Source organism: Xenia sp. Carnegie-2017, unplaced genomic scaffold (assembly GCF_021976095.1).
Source record: "Xenia sp. Carnegie-2017 unplaced genomic scaffold, XeniaSp_v1 HiC_scaffold_20, whole genome shotgun sequence".
Lineage (NCBI taxonomy): Eukaryota > Metazoa > Cnidaria > Anthozoa > Malacalcyonacea > Xeniidae > Xenia > Xenia sp. Carnegie-2017.
The window spans coordinates 5890781-5911693 of NW_025813483.1; the positions used below are offsets into that span (position 1 = coordinate 5890781).

General features: G+C 36.9%; 2 protein-coding genes across 2 annotated transcripts in view; both read left to right on the top strand.

Moving 5' to 3' along the window:
• The first annotated feature begins 103 nt into the window (after nt 1-103).
• On the top strand, nt 104-5116 carry LOC124442313 (cilia- and flagella-associated protein 47-like). The gene is made up of 6 exons (XM_046992809.1): nt 104-380; nt 1511-1665; nt 2714-2921; nt 3917-3963; nt 4457-4684; nt 4840-5116. The coding sequence occupies exons 1-6, from the start codon at nt 231-233 to the stop codon at nt 4850-4852; spliced, it is 801 nt and encodes a 266-aa protein (XP_046848765.1). The 5' UTR covers nt 104-230; the 3' UTR covers nt 4853-5116.
• LOC124442312 (cilia- and flagella-associated protein 47-like) overlaps nt 4875-20913 on the top strand; it is a 35366-nt gene continuing 19327 nt past the window's right edge. Inside the window, exons 1-23 of the mRNA XM_046992808.1 lie at nt 4875-5131; nt 5835-6405; nt 6619-6771; nt 7155-7258; nt 7912-7979; nt 8539-8635; nt 8907-9010; nt 9291-9403; nt 10003-10136; nt 10265-10375; nt 11377-11507; nt 11971-12093; nt 12450-12533; nt 13125-13256; nt 13868-13936; nt 14265-14340; nt 14601-14692; nt 15153-15437; nt 16356-16569; nt 16991-17189; nt 18150-18368; nt 19609-20046; nt 20420-20698. Of these exons, the coding sequence (XP_046848764.1) occupies nt 4900-5131; nt 5835-6405; nt 6619-6771; nt 7155-7258; nt 7912-7979; nt 8539-8635; nt 8907-9010; nt 9291-9403; nt 10003-10136; nt 10265-10375; nt 11377-11507; nt 11971-12093; nt 12450-12533; nt 13125-13256; nt 13868-13936; nt 14265-14340; nt 14601-14692; nt 15153-15437; nt 16356-16569; nt 16991-17189; nt 18150-18368; nt 19609-20046; nt 20420-20698 (4028 nt within the window). The 5' untranslated portion in view covers nt 4875-4899. The remainder of the gene's footprint in view (nt 5132-5834; nt 6406-6618; nt 6772-7154; nt 7259-7911; nt 7980-8538; nt 8636-8906; nt 9011-9290; nt 9404-10002; nt 10137-10264; nt 10376-11376; nt 11508-11970; nt 12094-12449; nt 12534-13124; nt 13257-13867; nt 13937-14264; nt 14341-14600; nt 14693-15152; nt 15438-16355; nt 16570-16990; nt 17190-18149; nt 18369-19608; nt 20047-20419; nt 20699-20913) is intronic.

Below are 20913 nucleotides of genomic sequence, written 5' to 3' on the forward strand. Positions count from 1 at the left end.
TAGGGGGTGGACTGCTTAAACGAAATATGGCGAATGCAAATATGCAAATCTCTCAACTTTGTCGTTGCTAGGTAACAAGCTTTAAAAACAAGATGGTTGCCAATCCTGGTGATAATGTCATCTTATAGTTGAAAAGAATTGCATGTATAAGCAAAACGTTGTATTTTGAGAGGATTTTCATGTCTTTCTTGGTGTTATTTTTGAAAAATAGATGAGATTATCGGGGAAAAATGGAGGGTAGCGTTGCAGGAGTGAGAATTTTCCCAGCTGTGGTTCAATTCAACGATGCCGAACCTCATGTGCTTCACCAGATGAACCTGAAAGTTCAAAATCTCAGCAAGTTCTCAAAGTTCGTACGCTTCCATTCACCCAACTCAAAGGTAAAATTCATCTTTGTTAATGTGGCTGGCATACATAAAAAGTCCTTGTGTTGGAGCTTTTTAAAGTTTATAAATATGTTTTTGACGAAAACCGGAGATATTCTTCCGATGATATCGTTACACAACGGCTTTAAATGTGTTTTTGTTTAAATTCCTTATTGATAAATGAGGTATGCTATACTCAATATTGAGCTGCTGTACTATACTGTAATCTTTACTAAATGTTGGAGTATTTTTGCAACTGTTTTAAATGTTTGACACTTGAGCTAAGAAATAATTAAATAATTTTCAGATAACTACACCAATTATTTCATTGTGCACAGTTACGAGCCTTTTTGAAAAACAGCAAAATTTTCCAACTGTTAAAGCTTAACTATCATTAAACATATAAAACTGGACGATCTACTCATGCAGACACAAACAAATGATGGTCCCGTCAAAAATTGAAGCAAGTGCTCAAAAATTTCATTCGATTGAAACTTTGTACCGGAATTATCTCTGCAGAAACTCATTTCCATAGCTTGGATATATAGTGACTTTCAGAGTACCTTAGAGAGTTGAAAGTAGCCACCTGCTGAAAGTAACTGCCCTCTGGAAAGAACATATCACTGCCATTTTACAACTTTAAATGCATTGAAAAATACAATTTATAAACGTGTGGTTAAAGATGCCTGTAGATGTAGATCATCCAGGTTAGTAGAGTCCTGAGAAGGACTGTTGTTGTTAATAGTCCTTCTCATGATTTTTCTAACCCGGACGATCTATATCTACAAACATGTAAGAATACTCCCCGGCTCAAACCATTTACTTTATGTGGTTGAAGAGTTAACCATTAGAGTTAACGGATGCTGCAAATACCAACTCGAAACTTAGCAGCCTCTAAAGGTTCTTTTCCACTCGTCGCAAAACGTACTGGCAAGCTCGCTGCGAGTGCCTGCGAGTTACTTGCAGTGAGCTTACCATGACTGGCAGCATAGTTAAATTAATTGAACAAAATTTTTTGATAGCGCGTATACAACTCGCAAGCTCGCAGCGAGAGCATTTTGCGATGAGGGGAAAAGAGGCTTAAGACTAAACACCTAAAGGTAGACGCCATATGAGGCCAATGTTTTTACTTTCTTTATATTTAGTTCTTCTCGTTGAAAGTGAAGAATCCTGACAAACCAATTGCGCCAGGTTTGGATGTCACCGTATTAGTAGAATATTACACAGAAGATTTTGAAGACAGGCAAGATCAAACCATATTATTGGTAGATGATGACATCATAGAGATACCTTTAATAGCGTAAGTATGAAACAAGAAAATGTTCATCAAGTTTCACCTTAACATGTCACATGTCACTCTCATCCCATCTCTGTTGTGAAATACATGTTAAAACTTGATGTTATACTTAATATTTTATTCACATAATTTATGCGATTGTTGTTACGTTTTCCCGCGAAAACATTATGTATGCACATGTTGTTGTCGTTAAAATAAAGTGAGAACATACGAGTTAGTATTTCTCGTGTGTTTTTTTGTAAGAATTGAGAAAAAATGTGGAATTGTTTTAACTTTCTGAGAAAATTGCGAGTTTTAAGATAATGACTTACGTAATCAGTTTTGCTTTGTGCGATGAAGCACGCGGGTGAATTTTTGATTTTGAAAGCCCCGTCACATGTCACCCTCTCTCATCACAATGATCACAAATCACCCTCTCTCATAACCTGTCTCTATCACCGCATATCACCTTCTCCCATTAAGTGCCACTCTCTTGTATCACATGTCACTCTTTCTCACATATCACTCGATCTCGCCACATACCACATTCTCTCGCCACATACCACCCTCTCTCACCACATACCACCCTCTCTCACCACATATCACCCTCTCTCACCACATACCACCCTCTCTCACCACGTATCACCCTTTCTCATCATGTGTCACCCTCTCTCATTTTCTGTTACCGTTTCCATCCTTTGAATGTCGTAATTTTACTAAACTTTATCATCTCTATTGTAGAGTTTTTATTCGCGCGGATTTGATTCCAGCTCCTATTTTCTTTGGTGCATTACATGTCTGCCGTTCTCCGCATAAAATGAATAGTTTGAAGTCAGAAGTATTGTTACATCTATGTAGATGTTTATCTTCCACATTTGAACAGTTGAACTCAGGAGTACATTTACATATACGCAGATTAACTGAGTCCTGAGATTCACTGTTGGTGTTAGTGTAGACTGACTTTTCGACAACCTCAGTGGTGATCATGATTGAACAATTAACGTCAGTCATCACATACAGCCCTTTTTAGTCTCCTCCATAAGTGTTGTTACTTGTGATTCAATGTTTGCAGTTTCACACCTTCACCGCAACTTGAAATACGTGGCGCAGTTGATTTTGGCACGACCGTGTTAAATGGCAAGATCCTAACTGGGTATTTTTCCATCGATAACTACGGGAGTAGAGAGGGAGCCTTCTCGATCAAGTACACGGGAAAACAATCGCTGACCGTAATTCCTACAAGTGACGTCATTCGAGCCCATTCATCACTGAAGATTAAGGTGGGAATGCTCTTCGGCTGCTCAGGTTTGAGTAGGTAGAGAAACAAATTCCTCATTTTTGCACTTTGTCGATAGGCTGCGATATCACTTGGCTGTTAAAAAAGTTATAGTTTTGATTGCGAAATTTGATATTTGAAATAAATGACCAAAATTTTCACCAGCAACAGGTTGCATCTACAATGGTGTCTATTATTGTCTAAAATGTGTCGATGTTCATGAAATGCTTACTTGTGCTCTTTGAGATGTTTACTTGTGCTGGTGGAGATGTTTACTTGTGCTGGTGGAGATGTTTACTTGTGCTCTTTGTGATGTTTACTTGTGCTGGTGGAGATGTTTACTTGTGCTGGTGGAGATGTTTACTTGTGCTCTTTGTGATGTTTACTTGTGCTGGTGAAGATGTTTACTTGTGCTGGTGGAGATGTTTACTCGTGCTCTTTGAGATGTTTACTTGTGCTGGTGGAGATGTTTACTCGTGCTCTTTGTGATGTTTACTTGTGCTGGTGGAGATGTTTACTTGTCCTGGTGGAGATGTTTACTTGTGCTGGTGGAAATGTTTACTTGTGCTCTATGTGATGTTTACTTGTGCTGGTGGAAATGTTTACTTGTGCTGGTGGAGATGTTTACTTGTGCTCTTTGTGATGTTTACTTGTGCTGGTGGAGATGTTTACTTGTGCTGGTGGAAATGTTTACTTGTGCTCTATGTGATGTTTACTTGTGCCCTTTGAGATGTTTACTTGTGCTGGTGGAAATGTTTACTTGTGCTCTTTATGATGTTTACTTGTGCCCTTTGAGATGTTTACTTCTGCTGGTGGAGATGTTTACTTGTGCTCTTTGTGATGTTTACTTGTGCTCTTTAAGATGTTTACTTGTGCTGGTGGAGATGTTTACTTGTGCTCTTTGAGATGTTTACTTGTGCTGGTGGAGATGTTTACTTTGCTTGCTGGAATTTCGTGAAATTTTGGGGCAACTATAAACTACTTTGCATTCATTTTCAGGTTGAATTCATCGGTAAAACATGTGGAAAATTCCAGGAAATAATCAAGTATGTTCTCGGATTTTGTGACTTTTATGTGACTAAGTTGTGAAGATATTCGAATTTCGCACTTGATTGGTTAAGCATACAAGTGAGCAGTTACTAACTAGTGTAAAAGGAGGGCGTGTATTTAATGCAACATCACTGAAACACACAGATAGACTCTGTCTTAGTCAGTCTGCAAGTTTGGTCTTGCTATGTAAATTTCAAAGAATTATCATTTCTTTATTCATAAATCTATTGTTTTTTTCAGTGATTGAACACGAAAATATATGCATAGCATGACCAGACTTGCTGAACCGCTATGTTCAGCGTCATCATCGTAGAGTGCAAGGTGTATCAATTAGATCTTACTATTTAGCCCTCGTGGTTCTATGGTCGTGCTTCTTGCCATAACTTCCCATCGTTTCGGGCGCAGTCGGCGTCACAGAAAGCGATGAACCTTATGAAACTACATGCCACACTTTCAGTTCTAGAAACATGTTTGTTTTCTCTCGTTCAGTGTTGACTTGGAAAGACAAGACCAGGCACATGTCGAGGTACTTGCAAATGTCGTTGAAAGAAGTATCGTGTTGTTAAATCCGGAGACCTGGGCACCAGTTCAACATATTGAATTCGGTCCTACATACTACGGTACTGATCAACTACGATTTTCAAGCTGTACAACAGTGGACCTGAGAGGATCAATTTTGTTGTTCTTTTGGACGAGGACACCGAAGGACAGGAAGTGGTAAGTCTTGATATGTTAGGATAGACAATGGTAGGGTTGAGGTCGGTTTCAATCTAATTGAAAAGCATTCTTCTATTTTCAATTGTTTTTTATTTTCCAGTATACTTGCTTCACTCTTATAACATTGCCTAATTTTGATTACATCGCTGTTAAAGGGTTTGGATTTGACAAAGACTGCGACAGCCTTAATGATATCCAAGACTCGTTCCGATGAAATGGAGACTGGTGACGACTTGAAATCATTAATATCCGTGTTTCCTACACAAGGTGCACTGGAGGCCGATGAGACGATGGATTTATATTTCGTATTCAGTCCACGATACGAGAAATCCTGTCGCGGTTGGAAAAATAGCGCGAAAAATCCACCGCGAAAAGATTATGCTTTGTTTGTCAACATAGAAGTTGTTGGCGTCATCAATCAGAATGTAGAGGGCGAGTTCAAACACGGTAGGACAGCGAATTTTTTCAATTATAGATTGTTCTCTGGGATGCATGAACGTTAAGGTAAAGCCTTCCTTTCCAGGGATTTTGTTGGGGGTTTTGTGGGGAGAGAGACGGTAGAACAATATTCTCTCACTACTCATTGGTGGAGTAATAAGGCATTATTTTGCCGGAATGACGGACACTAGGGAGGGGTGCATAAAGGGGTATTCGTCTCCACTCTTCCTCTTATTCCCATAGTTTTCAAAGAAAAAAATTTTTGCACGTTTAAAGCACGAGAAAATTTTGCTTTAACCCGACATAGTTTCGTTTCTACCACTCCTGCAATATTTCATCAATTGCTCACGCTGTTTCTACATTTCGAATGCATTTTCTGTAATTTAGTATTTGTTTATCATCGAAAGACTGGAAGCTTTCGATTTGTGAATCTGAGCAATGTGTCCAGAAAGACTTTGAATTCAACTTATCTCCGTTTTGAATGTGTATCTCCTTTCTTTGTGTGATGTCGTTTTTACTCTTTTACTGTAAATATCGGCGAGTTCATAAATTTTCCTTAATAAGACGTAGCATTTTGGAAGGATTCAGCTTACATTCAAGTGCTATACAATTTTTTTTTTTGAACAGCTCTTTGACAGCTCACCCATAAAAGCATTTTTCACATAACTTTAATGTTGCCAATTCCATGAGATTTTATACTTTGATGATTCAGGTTGTAAACTGGAGATAGCTGTTTCTGCTACGGCCACACCAGTTGAAGTAACCATAACACCTGAACCTAAAGTTTTATTTGGTGAATGTAAAGTGGGTGATCACGTGGAAGCCTTGTGCAAGATCACGAATCACTCTCATCTGTTACCGATAACATTCTCGACCAAACCCAAGGCTCATTTTCACCCCAAGCCGTGTAATGGTCTCCTCGAGCCAAATCAATCCATAGACATAAGTCTGACATATCTTCCACGACAATTGGGGACGTTCGATACCAATCTGGATGTTCATTTTCTTGGCCAAGTGTTGAAAAAAATGACTGGAACAAAGTCACCTCTTTCCTCAAAGATTGTCGTTCACACACGATCTTTGCAACTTCACGGTGTCTGTAATGATCCTGGCGTTGTCAAAGTCGGGAGTGCCCCTGCACGTGCGAATCACGTGGGCTTAGCTTCGTTCAATGGATCTCTCGTGCGCGGTGATGGAAATCGCGTAGATGATAGATGCGAAATTGCTGAAGCTAACGATAGAGCGACCAGCATACGGCCTGCAGAAAAACATTTAAAAATAAGGTGAAGTACGACTTAGGATATTAATAAAGTGAAAGATTTGAACCCAGTTGACTCTGAAGATGACTACCGCTAAGGTTGTCGAAACGTCAGTCAACAACAACAAAAACAGTCCTTCTCAGGACTTTACTAACCTGGACGATCTACATCTACAAACATATAAAGTACACATTATAAAACATAGTTTGCTTACAACATATTTTCTGTTTTTTGTAGAACGCAATACACTGGTATTCAGAGATATACGTATATTGATCCTGATTTCGCTTTGACTGATGAAGAAACTCGTCGTAAACAACAACATCGACAGTTGTATTTGGATTATTTACGGGATTTGAGAACATTTAGAGAGTTCAAACTAAAGAAAAGGTTTGTGCTCCACAGTGTTTTCCAGTCTTACGCGGTTTCTCCGTGGATGTCATCATGTTAATTTTTAGAGAATGATTTTTTATCGTTGAACATAAGTAATGATCCTTAATCCAAGTCTTATTGATCATTGATCGTTAAACGTAATCCCCATTCATCCCATTATCTGAGCTTGTTCATTTTTTTGCAATGTAGCGGTCCATTTTTTTTGCATTATGGACGCTGAAATCTGCCTCCGATAAATCTTTGCCCCTTGCAACGCTACATTCTGTCTGTTAAACGTAAAACGTAATCGCTCATCCATTGAATCTTTAGGCTTCAGTTTTTTGACTTTAGATCGGAATTTCTTGCACTAAAAAATGACTTGGTTTCTTATTTGTTTGCAGGAAAATGGATAGATGGGAAAACAAGAAAGATCTTGGAATTAAACCTGGACATGGTCTTCAACCCCTGAAATTATCTGTCAAAGAAGCAAATAAAATAGAAAAAAGTTAGTTATTTGCACTGAGGTAACGGGAGGGGTGACGTTATTGAAACTGAGGTAACGGGAGAAGGGTGATGGGGTTATTGACCTTGATATATCTGGAGGGTGGGGTGATGTTATTGGCACTAAGGTAACTGAGGAGGGGTGGGTGTTGTTATTGGGACTGAGGTAACGGGAGGATCGTAGGGGTGTCTGTTGACCTTTCATAGTGCTATACTAATACCTGTCGGCTATTGGAGATTAGAATTTTATCTAGTTTTTTTTTGTAAACAGTTGAAGGTCAAAATTCTTTGTCTTCTTTTTCGTTTTTCGTGTCAACGGTTTGCTACAAAAATCATTTGTGTCCATCCCTTTTTATCTACTGTATCCTTCTGTATCCTACTGTATCCTCTTGCTTTAAACCTTATAACTTTATATTCTCATTCAGAGCATCCATAAATCTCCTATTCGATCTTTCTTTTGGTCTTACATGGCAAATGTAAACTCAGAATACTAAAAAATATTCTTCCGTTATCATCAACAAAACATAAACTGTTAAATTTTATCATATTGTTCTGCTATTTGACGAAAGATTTGACAGTCTCACGTACGTAGATCTCAAAACGTATAGACAAAGTCACTTTTTTCCAGCAACTTTCGATGTTTTTGATTGCTTTTAGACGAGGAGAATAGATGTTCAAGCCTAGATGCAATGCTTACCACTAAAACATTAGCAAGTCCTCTGAAGGTAATCTTTGAATGTTATAATTACGTTAGGAAGTTCTTAGTCAGGAGCTGATCTTTGAATGTTATAATTACGTTAGGAAGTTCTTAGTCAGGAGGTGATCTTTGAATATTATAAGTACGTTAGTAAGTTCTCAGTCAGGAGGTGATCTTTGAATGTTATAATTACGTTAGTAAGTTCTTTGTAAGAAGGTGATCTTTGAATGTTATAATTACGTTAGTAAGTTCTCAGTCAGGAGGTGATCTTGGAATGTTATAATTACGTTAGAAAGTTCTTTGTAAGAAGGTGATCTTTGAATGTTATAATTACGTTAGTAAGTTCTCAGTCAGGAGGTGATCTTTGAATGTTATAATTACGTTAGTAAGTTCTCAGTCAGGAGGTGATCTTTGAATGTTATAATTACGTTAGTAAGTTCTTTGTAAGAAGGTGATCTTTGAATGTTATAATTACGTTAGTAAGTTCTTAGTCAGGAGGTGATCTTTGAATGTTATACTTACGTTAGTAAGTTCTTTGTAAGAAGGTGATCTTGCTGTTTTGTGATCAGGTATTAATGACATTTTAGTTAGTCGACGGTCTTAACGCCATCCCACTGACCGATGTTGAAAAACTGGACTGCAAAAAGACGCTTTCTCCCGAGGATATTAAGAAGATCGACATTGGTAAATTTGTCATGTGACGTACTTTGGGTGATATCAATCATTGCATGTTTGTAGACGTTGATCGTCGAAGTTTGTAAAGACTTGTGACTATCACTGGTTGACACTGAAGATGACTACCGCTAAGGTTGTCGGGGCGTCAGTCAACATCAACACCAAAAATCCTTCTCAGGACTCTACCTACCTGGACGATCTACATCTACAAACATGTTACGAAACTCCCGGGTTCAAATAATTTACTTTATAACAATTCTTGAATGATTACTTTTTCTAGACTCTGCTCTCATAGATTTTGGTGAAGTTTGTCAGCGATCCATGAAGACGAAATATTTAACGATTGGAAATAACCTAAATCAACATATTCATGCTGTCGTTCATGTATGTTAAAATTACGAGAAATTAATGGCAGATTGTAGTGCATAGTTTCCAGGGAAACTTGGATGTTGTGATTTATTTTGCTAAACGCCAGTTCACCGTTGTTTTAGTATATTGGTAGACTTTCCTAACCCAAATGGTAGCTGCTCATCGCTGTTTTACTATCCGCAAATAACCTTTATTACTCAATGCAATCCTCTGAAAACCTTTATAACCGAATGCCTTCCATATTTCTCTTATTGTTCAATTAACTAATTTCCAGTAATAATCGTGACCTTATTAGATTGATTGCCGCGAACTGCGTCAGTCGTCGCCATTATCCCAAGTGATCCCACCTCATTCCTCTGCCAGGATTAATCTCGTTTTTGAGTCCATTGCTAAAGGGTCATTTGAAAGGTAAAGTTAAGATCTGTGTTTTGAAATGTCATCATAGTCCACAGTTGGTCTTGTAGCTTAGTTGGTAGAACATTGAAGACAATGATTATCTTGTTACTATACCTAAGTACATCACAACGACGTGATGTTATTATCTATGATATTAAGATATGAAAGAAACTAGAACTGTGTTTTGAAATATCATCATAGTCTCCAGTCAACCTTGTAGTTCAATTGGTAGAACATTGTAGACAATGATTATCTTGTTATTATACCTGAGTACATCACAACGACGTGATGTTATTATCTATGATATTAAGATATGAAAGAAACTAGAACTGTGTTTTGAAATATCATCATAGTCTACAGTCAATCTTGTAGTTCAGTTGGTAGAACATTGAAGACAATGATTATCTTTTTACTATACCTGAGTACATCACAACAACGTGACGTTATTATCTATGATATTAAGATATGATTGAAAGTAAAATATCAACTCTTTTTAAGACTTTGTACCTAAGTATGTATCGCCAACATAAACTATACTATATGACAAAATCATCTAAGTAAAACAACATTATCGAACTTATTTGTATCATCTTTTTACGATTTCTTAAAAGGAATATCCAATACACGATCAACGACAATCAAAATTTTTATGTCATCACAAAAGCTTCAGTTGTACCTGTCGCTTTGCAGTTATCCTCCGATAAACTCACATTGAAACCAAATTCATCTATGGCCACCGAGTCTGGTAAGTTATGAAATTATTATTTGTTTTTCGTTGCAATTGGAAAATACTTTTCATGAGAAATCCGTGCCTTGCAACGAATTGAAAAAGCTTTTTTTATATGAAATTGGAATTGTGTAATTTATGTTTAGGTTTTCGAGGTGTTGTGAGGATTGATAACAGACGAAATGCTGATGCAGATTTTGCTTGGAAAATTGTCGATTGCAAAGATAGTTCTTCATTTTCAATATGTCCTTCAAGAGGTGTGAATTTACATAAGTTAAACAGTGCTTTTAAACATAGGTTTTTGCTCTACAAGCAATCGAAAAAATTTCTGCAAGGTGTAGCTAAAGTGATTTGTCTTTCATGCAACGTGCCCATATTTGCAGTCTTTACAATGTTTTTTGTGCCAGCTACGTAGGGGCATATTTATTTCAATATGCAGTGAATTACAGTTATATTTTTACATGTCAAGAAAGACGAGCTCTTTAACTTTTATATACTAACTATTGATATGTTTATTGTTTCATAACAAGCAGAATTGTATTCTTAATATACTCTTCAAAAAAATGCAAGTCGAAGTTGCGTTTTTCTACTGTTGGGAATCGAATACAATTATTGAAGATTCTCCTGCTTATGATACAAGTTTTATTTGCCTTTGTTTGAAATAGCTGTTAATCAACTGTGTAAAAATGCAATTTCGATTTTCGAATTTTATTTGATGAGTACTCGATCATTTCTGGTCGAAATGAAATAAAAACACTTTATTAAAAAATTAAAGAGGTCTTCATTATTGCTATATGAAAATACAATCGTAAAACACAATATCAAATACACAATAGCATGTTAAAGATCGATTCACTTTTTTCATACACACTGCTTTAAGTGTTCTTATACATTTTTCTATGTGGTTGTTCACATAAGCCCGGGCAGCCGCCATTCAGCGAATTGTCAAATCATTTCGACAAATGGAAAATATTTAATACTTCACAACAAAAAACTCATTTAAGCAATTTCTCTATGCTCTGACTTTGCAAAATCATAAAACCTTTAAAATGAAAACAAATAATTTAGCTTGATTTGAAAGTTACAACTAAAATGACTTATGACGCTTACAAAAAGGTTGTAAGTTTTTCGCTTGAAGTTTTTACTCCTTTCGATAACTCAAAATCGTTTCACATCTCGCTGAATCCCTGTTACCCAGGCTCATGTGAACAGCTCCTGAGTTTTGAAAATACAAAGAAATGTATTTTCAATGTTTTAGGTACAGTTAATGCGTCGTCATCACTTGACTGTGAAGTCGTGTTTCATCCATCTTATGGCTCAACAAGAACCGTCCAATATAATTTCCATGTTGAAGGCGGGAAGAATTCAAGACTTGCTTGTGAAGCTCAGGTACAAATATCTGCGCATGCCCACTGCACTATAAGCACACTGTGGTTGCACATAAGGATTTTTTGGCGGGTAGTGACAGGTTGGAAACTTCAAAACTTTTCACTATTGCGACAAGTGAGAAAAATTCTTATGAGTCATACGTCAGATATTAATGGTAAACTTTTTTCGCGGGGTGGGGGGGGTGGGGTCTGGTAATCCTTGTTGCTAGTTTTTTTGTAATAATTGGCGTTTTATTGCTTCGTCAAACATTTCTGGAGATCTGTTTGAATTTTTCAGTCAAAGTTTGCAGGCTGCATTGTAACATTCCTAGTTAATTTAAACGAAAAGGCAAATTACTTTATCATTACATTTTCACTTTATTCGCTCTTCCCCTAAAACAATCCTAGTGTGCTTTGCGAGTCCAATTTTTCACACATACGTATTTTACGTGACGTTTTGTGAGTATTCTTTTGTTTATCTACAGTTTGGTCCGACGCAGTGCTGCTTTGTCGAGCGACGATTTGTGTTCGGCTTTGTTCCTCTTCATTTAACAACCGTTAGAAAATGCCATTTGAAAAACACAGGCAATCATCATGCTTATTTTAAGGTGACATAATCTCACACTTAATTAAAATTTTGTTCTACGCACGATATTGTGACTTGAAATACTAAATATCCTCGTTTGATATGTCATTAATCCTTAATCCTTGCTTTATCTGTAGTTCTTGTTTAATCCTCAATCCTTGCTTAGTCTTTCATCCTTGCTTGATCTTTAATCCTTGCCAAATTCGTCATCCTTTCTTAATCCTAAATTTGTATTTATTCGTGATTTTATTAAATCGTTTTTCTTTTGGACTTTTTAAATAGCCTGTGAGTGATTTCTTTTAATGCTCATCAATGTTTTTGTTTATTTTGTCTTAAATATATGAGTGTCTAATATTTCTTATTGCTTATCTTTCGTAGGTCCATAATACCCAACCGCTGGCCGGTATGATTGTATCACCCGAACAAGGTGTGGTGCCCGTTGGTGGTACTGCTGAAATTGAGGTAAAAATAAAATCCAGTTTTATAACCTTTCGTTTTTGTTTTACCAATCCTGCTATATTTAGATGTATTCGGGTATATAAACAAGATAATCGTTTTCTTCAATGTTCTATCAATTAAAGTACAAGTCCAACTGTGGACTATGATGTTGTTTCAAAATATAGTTCTAGTTTCTTTCATATCTTGATATCATAGATATTAACATCACGTTTTTGTGATGTACTCAGGTATAGTAACAAGATAATCATTGTCTTCAATTTTCTACCAACTGAATTACAAGACTGACTGTGGACTCTGATGATATTTCAAAATATAGTTCTAGTTTCTTTCATAAATTAATATCATAGATCATAACATCACGTTTTTGTGATGTACTCAGGTATAATAACAAGATAATCATTGTCTTCAATTTTCTACCAACTGAACTACCAGATCAACTGTAGACTATGATGATATTTTAAAACACAGTTCTGGTTTCTTTCTCATTTTATTATGATTGATAATAACATAATTTGTTACCGGCATCAAATGATGTTATTATCAATGATTTTTGTTGGCTTTGACGAAAGAAGAATCAACTTTTTTACTTCCTAGGTTGCATTCACTCCAGATTTGGTGCAAAAATTCGACTCTGTGATCGAAGTGAATATCTTGGGATGGAAAACAATCTCTCTTCGTCTTGGGGGAAATGTTGAACAACCTTGTGTTGATGCTCATGTTGATGGCGTAAGTCAATGAAATGCTTATTGAGGGGGGGGGGGGCGGTGTTCTTGAAGTTTGCCGTCTATTACTAAAGTATTAAAACATATCCCAGCTAGAGTTAACATAATAAACTCACTATAAACACAACGACTTATTCGCAATACAAACAAACGATAAACTAAAAACAATACACTTCACACTAATCCACAATGACAATACACAATTGACAACCACACTTTTTCTGTACACACAATACAATGACGTAAGAACCAGATAACAAATACGGCTAACCTGACGTTTACTCCTCATTTGACTCTGAAGATGACTACCGCTAAGGTTGTCGAAACGTCAGTCAGGACTATACCAACATGGACGATCTACATCTACAAATATGTAACGATACTCTCGGGTTCAAACCATTTACTTTATAATAAACTCACGTCAACCATCATGCTCGACCCAGTCCATTCACTCGTGTGTTCTAATTCACTTGCTTTTTCATTCTTACCATTTTCATACGTAAGCCTGAGTTTTAGTGGACTGGGACGAGAATAGTGACTGAAGTTAATAAATGTAGAAAACTTTGTGATAACCTCAGCAAAGACGGATTATATGGACGTTTTATTTATTTCTAGGGTATTCTGCAATTCAATGGAGTGTATTGTGATGCTAAAGCTAAACTTCCGTTCAAATTATCCAACAAGGTATGTTATGCAAAGGCTCACCTCCGTAAATTATAGTAATTATAGTCTAATAAAGGGGGATGTCTTCACCTAACGCAGCATTGCATATTGCTAAATGTAGTGTTAATTAATGTAAACTTTTTATTAAATCAAGGTTGGTAGGGGGCAGGGAATTGATAAATGCTCTTTTTACCAACACGGTCAGTGGTCACTGCGGATGATCGTTTATTGTAACTTCAAGTTGACTTTCCGTCTTTCTGTTTTGAAGTCAGTTCGGTGAAAGCATAAATAGTTTAGGTAAGGCAAATCTGGCTACGCCGCTAATTAGTCTATTTCTCTATTTCAATAGGCTCATTCCAAAGTCAAAGTTGTCTTTGATTTGTCTCGTTATGGCGATTTTTCGATGCTATTCAACGATTACAAAGGTAGAAATTTTTTTTATATAAGACCACTTTCCTTTCCGCTTCATGTTAGTTGCCATTTCTTTATCTAATTTTGCTGGACTAATGATTGTTCACGTGTTTATGCTGTGCATGCTGACTTCTAATGTGTAACTGGACTAATGTCTGTTCATGTGTTTGTGTTGCGCATACTGACTTCTAATTTCTAACTGGACTGGTGTTTCTTCACGTGTCTATGTTGTGCATATCATTTTTTTAATGATTATAAAATTCTTTTTCGTCAGAGGAAAGCTACTCAAGTAAAGATGGTTTATATACGACATATCTTAATGCTTCGGAAGTTATTGACTGCGTTTTAATTTTCCATCCATCAGAGGTATGATTAATGTTGTATTTTAACTGTCTGAGTTTTAAGGGGCAAACTAGGTTGCAAATGCTCTTTATTTTCCTTATTGATGTCCATAGTTTACATCGAAAAGTAACAATAGATTTCCTTTGGAATTTTTATTCAAATCCTTTGTCGCGTAAATCCCAATCCTTTTCCTTGTCAATCCAAATCCTTTTACGTGTCAATCCCAATCCTTTTCCTTGTCAATCCCAATCCTTTTTGTGTCGATCCCTTTTGTGTCGATCCCGATCCTTTTACGTGTCGGTCCCAATTATTTTTCGTGTAATTACCAATACTTTTTCCTGTTGACTCGATCTTTTTTGTGTGTGTATGTATTCTTTCGTTGTCACGTCAACAATTTAGTGATGTTTTGAATGTGTAGGAGGACAAAATTTTAAAAGGAAAGTTTATTTCGTCATATTTTTGACCGGTTCCAATTTCTCTCAAGGTCGCGTCGTATAATTATATTCTTCCTGTAACCATCAACGATACACTAGCACCCAGTCCTCCACCTTCAACAGTTCCTCCTTCCCCCGCACCATCGAGTAATAACTGGAACATACCTCACTTGGAAGCACCTTCACCCACTTTCCCCACTAAAGCAACGCCACGTCTTCGTGTCCAGGCAATAGCTTTGAGACCGCCCCTACTAATTTCTCACCGGCAACTCAAGTTCAGCCTGCCCGCAGGCTACTTTGATTTGGAGGTTCAGTCGGATGCTGGAAGGATTCAGGTGTGTTTAAGTTTGTGTCATTTTATATAATTATTAATAAATATTCACCAGAAAATGTTCAAAAGTGAGGTATAGTAAGGACAATAAAGATGTGAATGATTCTTGAAGTCAGTTTTATTGTGATATCCAGAATCATCAAAGCCTTGGTTTGCGTTATTTTCTTCAACCTACGGCTTCAACTGATAATGCAAACCTTTGTTTAGATAATTCTGGATATCACGCCCAACTTCATCCAATAATTACATAATAATGCTGTACAACTATTGATGATAATCTTCTATTCAAAATAATGTGTAATTTAAGAATGTGCCAGATACACGATTGAACCAAAAAAATTTTCTGTTTCCTTACAGAAAAGTTTTAAAACGTTTGTTTGCACATTGAACAAAAATCATCACATGAAGCATGGTCGCTAATCTGTTTTGAAAAGTAGGGATGGACTTTAAGTCTCATCTCCCCTCCCATTTCATATTTTCACCTTTGACTGGAAAGCTACCTTTTGATAAACCGTTTGGCGTACGTCTTCATGTTGTATTTCAAAATTAAAAATTTTCAAGTTTTTAAATTTTGGAATGTAGTACGCGTGCTCCAATTTCAAGTGCGCTGCTCCTTTAAATACACAAAATCATATTCTTGTGACTGTGTAAACAATCTCTTACATGTTTGTAGATGTTAGATCGTCCAGGTTAGTAGAGACCTGAGAAGGACTGTTGATGTTGATGTTGACTGACATTTCGACAACCTTAGCGGTAGTCATTTGGCTCTGAAGATTGTTACTGCTAAGGTTGTCGAAACGTCAGTCAACATCAACATCAACCGTCCTTCTCAGGACTCTACTAACCTGGACGATCTACATCTACAAACATTTAACGACTCCCGGGTTCAAACCATTTACTTTAAATAATCTCATGTTGATAGAGTTGTGTGTTGGTTAATAACGGCAACAAACCGTTCCAGTGGTCCATGGATCTATCCAAATGTGCAACTTTATTCCATGATGGTGTCTTTAAGTTCGTGCGAAGATCTGGTTCACGTTACCCTAGCTCGAGAAAGTTGTCACCAAGTTTACAAGATGTTGATGGGAACCTACAGATTGGTGAAACTTGCCAGCTTTGTATTATGTTTTCCCCAAGTAGGTGATGCAGTATTTAATTCCAGGCAGGCAGGCATTTGGAAGGGAACTCAGGCCTCCGCTTCTAGTTTAACGGAGTAATCGTTTGGTCGAAAACTCGTATTGAATTTACAACTTCATGCATTGGTTTTGCAACTTGCTATAGAATGTAGCAGGATGCTACGTAAATGAATAAAACTTTGAATACATGAAGTAATAACTATATATTACACTTACATAAAGTATCTCATTTAATTACAATCTAAGACTATTTTTTAGTACAGTAGCGAGTCTAGGGGTGGGCTGAATAATCAGTAGCATCTTCATTACAGTGCTATTGGTTAAGAATTTCCAAAGAGTCTAATGTAACCAATTAAACTGTTTGTAAAGTGTTTTGAAATGTAAATTTATCTAAGCAGGATATGCTACTGTTTGTATTTAGAATCTCCAGGTTTATATCGAGCTTCAGTGCCTTTGATACTTAACGATGACCGCTATAACCCATATCGTATTCTGGAGTTAGAGGGTGAGCTACCTTCTCCCGACGTAAAGTTTGATCCATGTGTGTTGGACTTCAAAGTCGTTCCACTTCTCATTGAAACTTCTCTTGAGTTCGATATTATTGCCCGAGGATTCAGAACGTAAGTACTTCATGTTATAGTTATGAACTATAGACTTTAAGGAGTAAATATGGACTATAGGGATGAACTATGGACTATAGGGATGAACTATCAACTGTAGGAATGAACTATTGACTATAAGGATGGACTATAGACTATAGGGATGAACTATGGACTATAGGGAAGAAATATGGACTTTAGGTATGAGCTATGGATTATAGGGATGAACTATGAACTATAGGGATAAACTATGGACTATAGGGATGAACTATAGACTATAGGGATGAACTATAGACTATAGGATGAACTATGGACTATAGCAATAAACTATGGACTTTAGGGATGCACTATGGACTATAGGGATGAACTATGGACTTTAGGGATGCACTATGGGCTATAGGGATGAACTATGGACTATAGGGATAAACTATGGACTATAGGGATGAACTATGGACTATAGGGATAAACTATGGACTATAGGGATGAACTATGGACTTTAGAGATGAACTAACGACTATAGGGATGAACTATGGACTATAGGAATGCACTATGGACTATAGGGATAAACTATGGACTATAGGGATAAACTATGGACTATAGGGAGGAACTATGGACTTTAGAGATGAACTAACGACTATAGGGATGAACTATGGACTATAGGAATGAACTATGGACTATAGGGATAAACTATGGACTATAGGGAGGAACTATGGACTATAGGGATGAACTATGGACTATAGGGATGAACTATGGACTTTAGAGATGAACTATCGACTATAGGGATGAACTATGAATTATAGAGATGAACTATGAATTATAGAGATGAACTATGGATTATAATGATGAACCATAGACTATAGAGATGAACTATGGACTTTTATTATAAAATATTGACTATGATGATTAACTATGGGTAAAAATCATTGTTTCTCCAAGTAGCAACGACTGACAGGATGTACATTATAATTTTAAAACATTCAGATCGTCTGAAATCCATGTTGAGTTACCTGAGGTTGAATTGAATGACGGTAGCTACATGTGTCTGTTGTCATCTACATTCCCAAAGGGTACGACAATATCGCCATGTTTTCGTGAAGGTCCTACAGCACATACGTGTCGAATTCCATGTAAACTGACATTTAAATCACCGAAACCTGTATCATTTGCCACAGAGATTGTTTTTGCCGTTAATGGAGCAAGGTAATGAAAAGTTTTTTGTCTTCAGTCTAGTGTCTTCATCAGGAGTGATCTGATTTTGAAACTTGAGTCTTTATATACTCCAGTCTAATGTCTTCATCAGGAGTGATCTGATTTTGAAACTTGAGTCCTTATATACTCCAGTCTAATGTCTTCATCAGAAGTGATCTGATGTTGAAACTTGAGTCTTTATATACTCCAGTCTAATGTCTTCATCAGGAGTGATCTGATGTTGAAACTTGAGTCTTTATATACTCCAGTCTAATGTCTTCATCAGGAGTGATCTGATTTTGAAACTTGAGTCCTTATATACTCCAGTCTAATGTCTTCATCAGAAGTGATCTGATGTTGAAACTTGAGTCTTTATACTCCAGTCTAATGTCTTCATCAGAAGTGATCTGATGTTGAAACTTGAGTCTTTATATACTCCAGTCTAATGTCTTCATCAGGAGTGATCTGATGTTGAAACTTGAGTCCTTATATACTCCAGTCTAATGTCTTCATCAGGAGTGATCTGATTTTGAAACTTGAGTTCTTATATACTCAAGTCTAGTGTCTTCATCAGGAGTTATCTGAATGTTGAAACTTGAGTTCTTATATACTTCTGTCTAGTACCTTCATCAGGAGTGATATGATGTTAAAACTTGAGTTCTTATATACTCCAGTCTACTGTCTTCATCAGGAGTGATATGATTTTGAAACTTGAGTCCTTATATACTCCAGTCTAGTGTCTTCATCAGGAGTGATCTGATTTTGAAACTTGAGTCTTCATATACTCCAGTCTAATGTCTTCATCAAGAGTTATCTGATGTTGAAACTTGAGTTCTTATATACTCCAGTCTAGTGTCTTCATCAGGAGTGATCTGATTTTGAAACTTGAGTCTTCATATACTCCAGTCTAATGTCTTCATCAAGAGTTATCTGATGTTGAAACTTGAGTTCTTATATACTCCAGTCTAGTGTCTTCATCAGGAGTGATCTGATTTTGAAACTTGAGTCTTTATATACTCCAGTCTAATGTCTTCATCAAGAGTTATCTGATGTTGAAACTTGAGTTCTTATATACTCCAGTCTAGTGTCTTCATCAGGAGTGACCTGATTTTGAAACTTGAGTCCTTATATACTCCAGTCTAGTGTCTTCATCAGGAGTGATCTGCTTAAAATATACTCCATTGTAAAGTTGTCATCATGAGTTATTCGATGTTAAAAGTTGAATATTTTAAGATGTAGTTTTTCTTTCTAGGTTTTTTCTTCCAGTGACTGCTACAGCTGACAATTGTTTACTCACAAACTATCCTTTCCTAACCATACATCGCAATGATTATCATATCGTCTGTGAAAATAATTCTGCATTGATCAATGATGGAGATGATAACTCCAGCATCAATACTGAAATGTTCCTTCTACCCTGTATTACTTCCAATCGTCCTTTGACAAACGGTTCGACAAGCGGGACAAGCACGACATTTTGTGTTACGTCATCATCCTACGAAGCTTCCAGCAATCCTGTAGGCTCCGCTAGTGACACCTCGAGTCCTGTCGAGGGTATTAATGTACATAACGGGATCGTTCGTCACGAGGAACTCCGGCTTGTTTCTGAGCTCAGAAACCAAGATTTAACTGATGGAAACTCGCCTGAAGAATTAAGCTTTTTTAAAGAAGTTCTCAAATCTCTTCAAAGGTAAATCTGCTTTTTTGTGTTTTTTGTTGTTTTTGTTGCCGAACAGAGTGGTATCTATGGACCAGAGATGGATCAAGAATGATTTGTAAGGGAGGGGAGGGTGTTCTATTTTGGAATAGATTTTGGTAACTACTTTGTGTGTGTTGCTGTACCATGAGATTTTTTTCAGTTAAAATCCGTCACTCTCATGCCATGATTGAGGTATGATTTCTGGAAGTGTGCCCCATCAAGCATAAATCTTTAATGCTTTCGTTTATCATTGCATGAAGTATGCGTACATTGATATATTTTTATGGTTAAAACGTGTGCACCCTCCGTACTCTTCAGTCAATCAATTCCTGGATTTGACCGAAGCGAAAATTCTCTCCTTTAGATGGATCTCACTGCAAGCTTGGTCTTCGGGACCATATCCCGTAAAGATCCCGAAGTATTTTCAGGATTCATTCGAAGCCATCGAAGATTTCTCAGTCAGCGGTCAAGGTGGCCGGAATGGCGAGGCTCTTAAAGATACCCGCACAGTATTTCAATTGGTTTCGCACCTCTGCGGTCGACATGTACCTGGGATACCTCTAAATTTCTCCTTTCCGTCCAATCGTCGTGATAGAGTACGGAAACTTCATTGGATGTACTCAGCTCTTCTCTTGTTTCTGAGGTAAGAAGGATGGTTGGTGTATATGTTTGTGAGGTAAGAGGGATGGTTGGTGGATATGTTTATGAGGTAAGAGGGATGGTTGGTGGATATGTTTGAGGTAAGAGGGATGAGGTAAGAGGGAAAGTAAAGTGATACTTTACTTTCTACCATACAAACTATTGCAGAGAAACGAGCAAACAAGACAGAGACACAACACCAAATCAAACAACAACAAA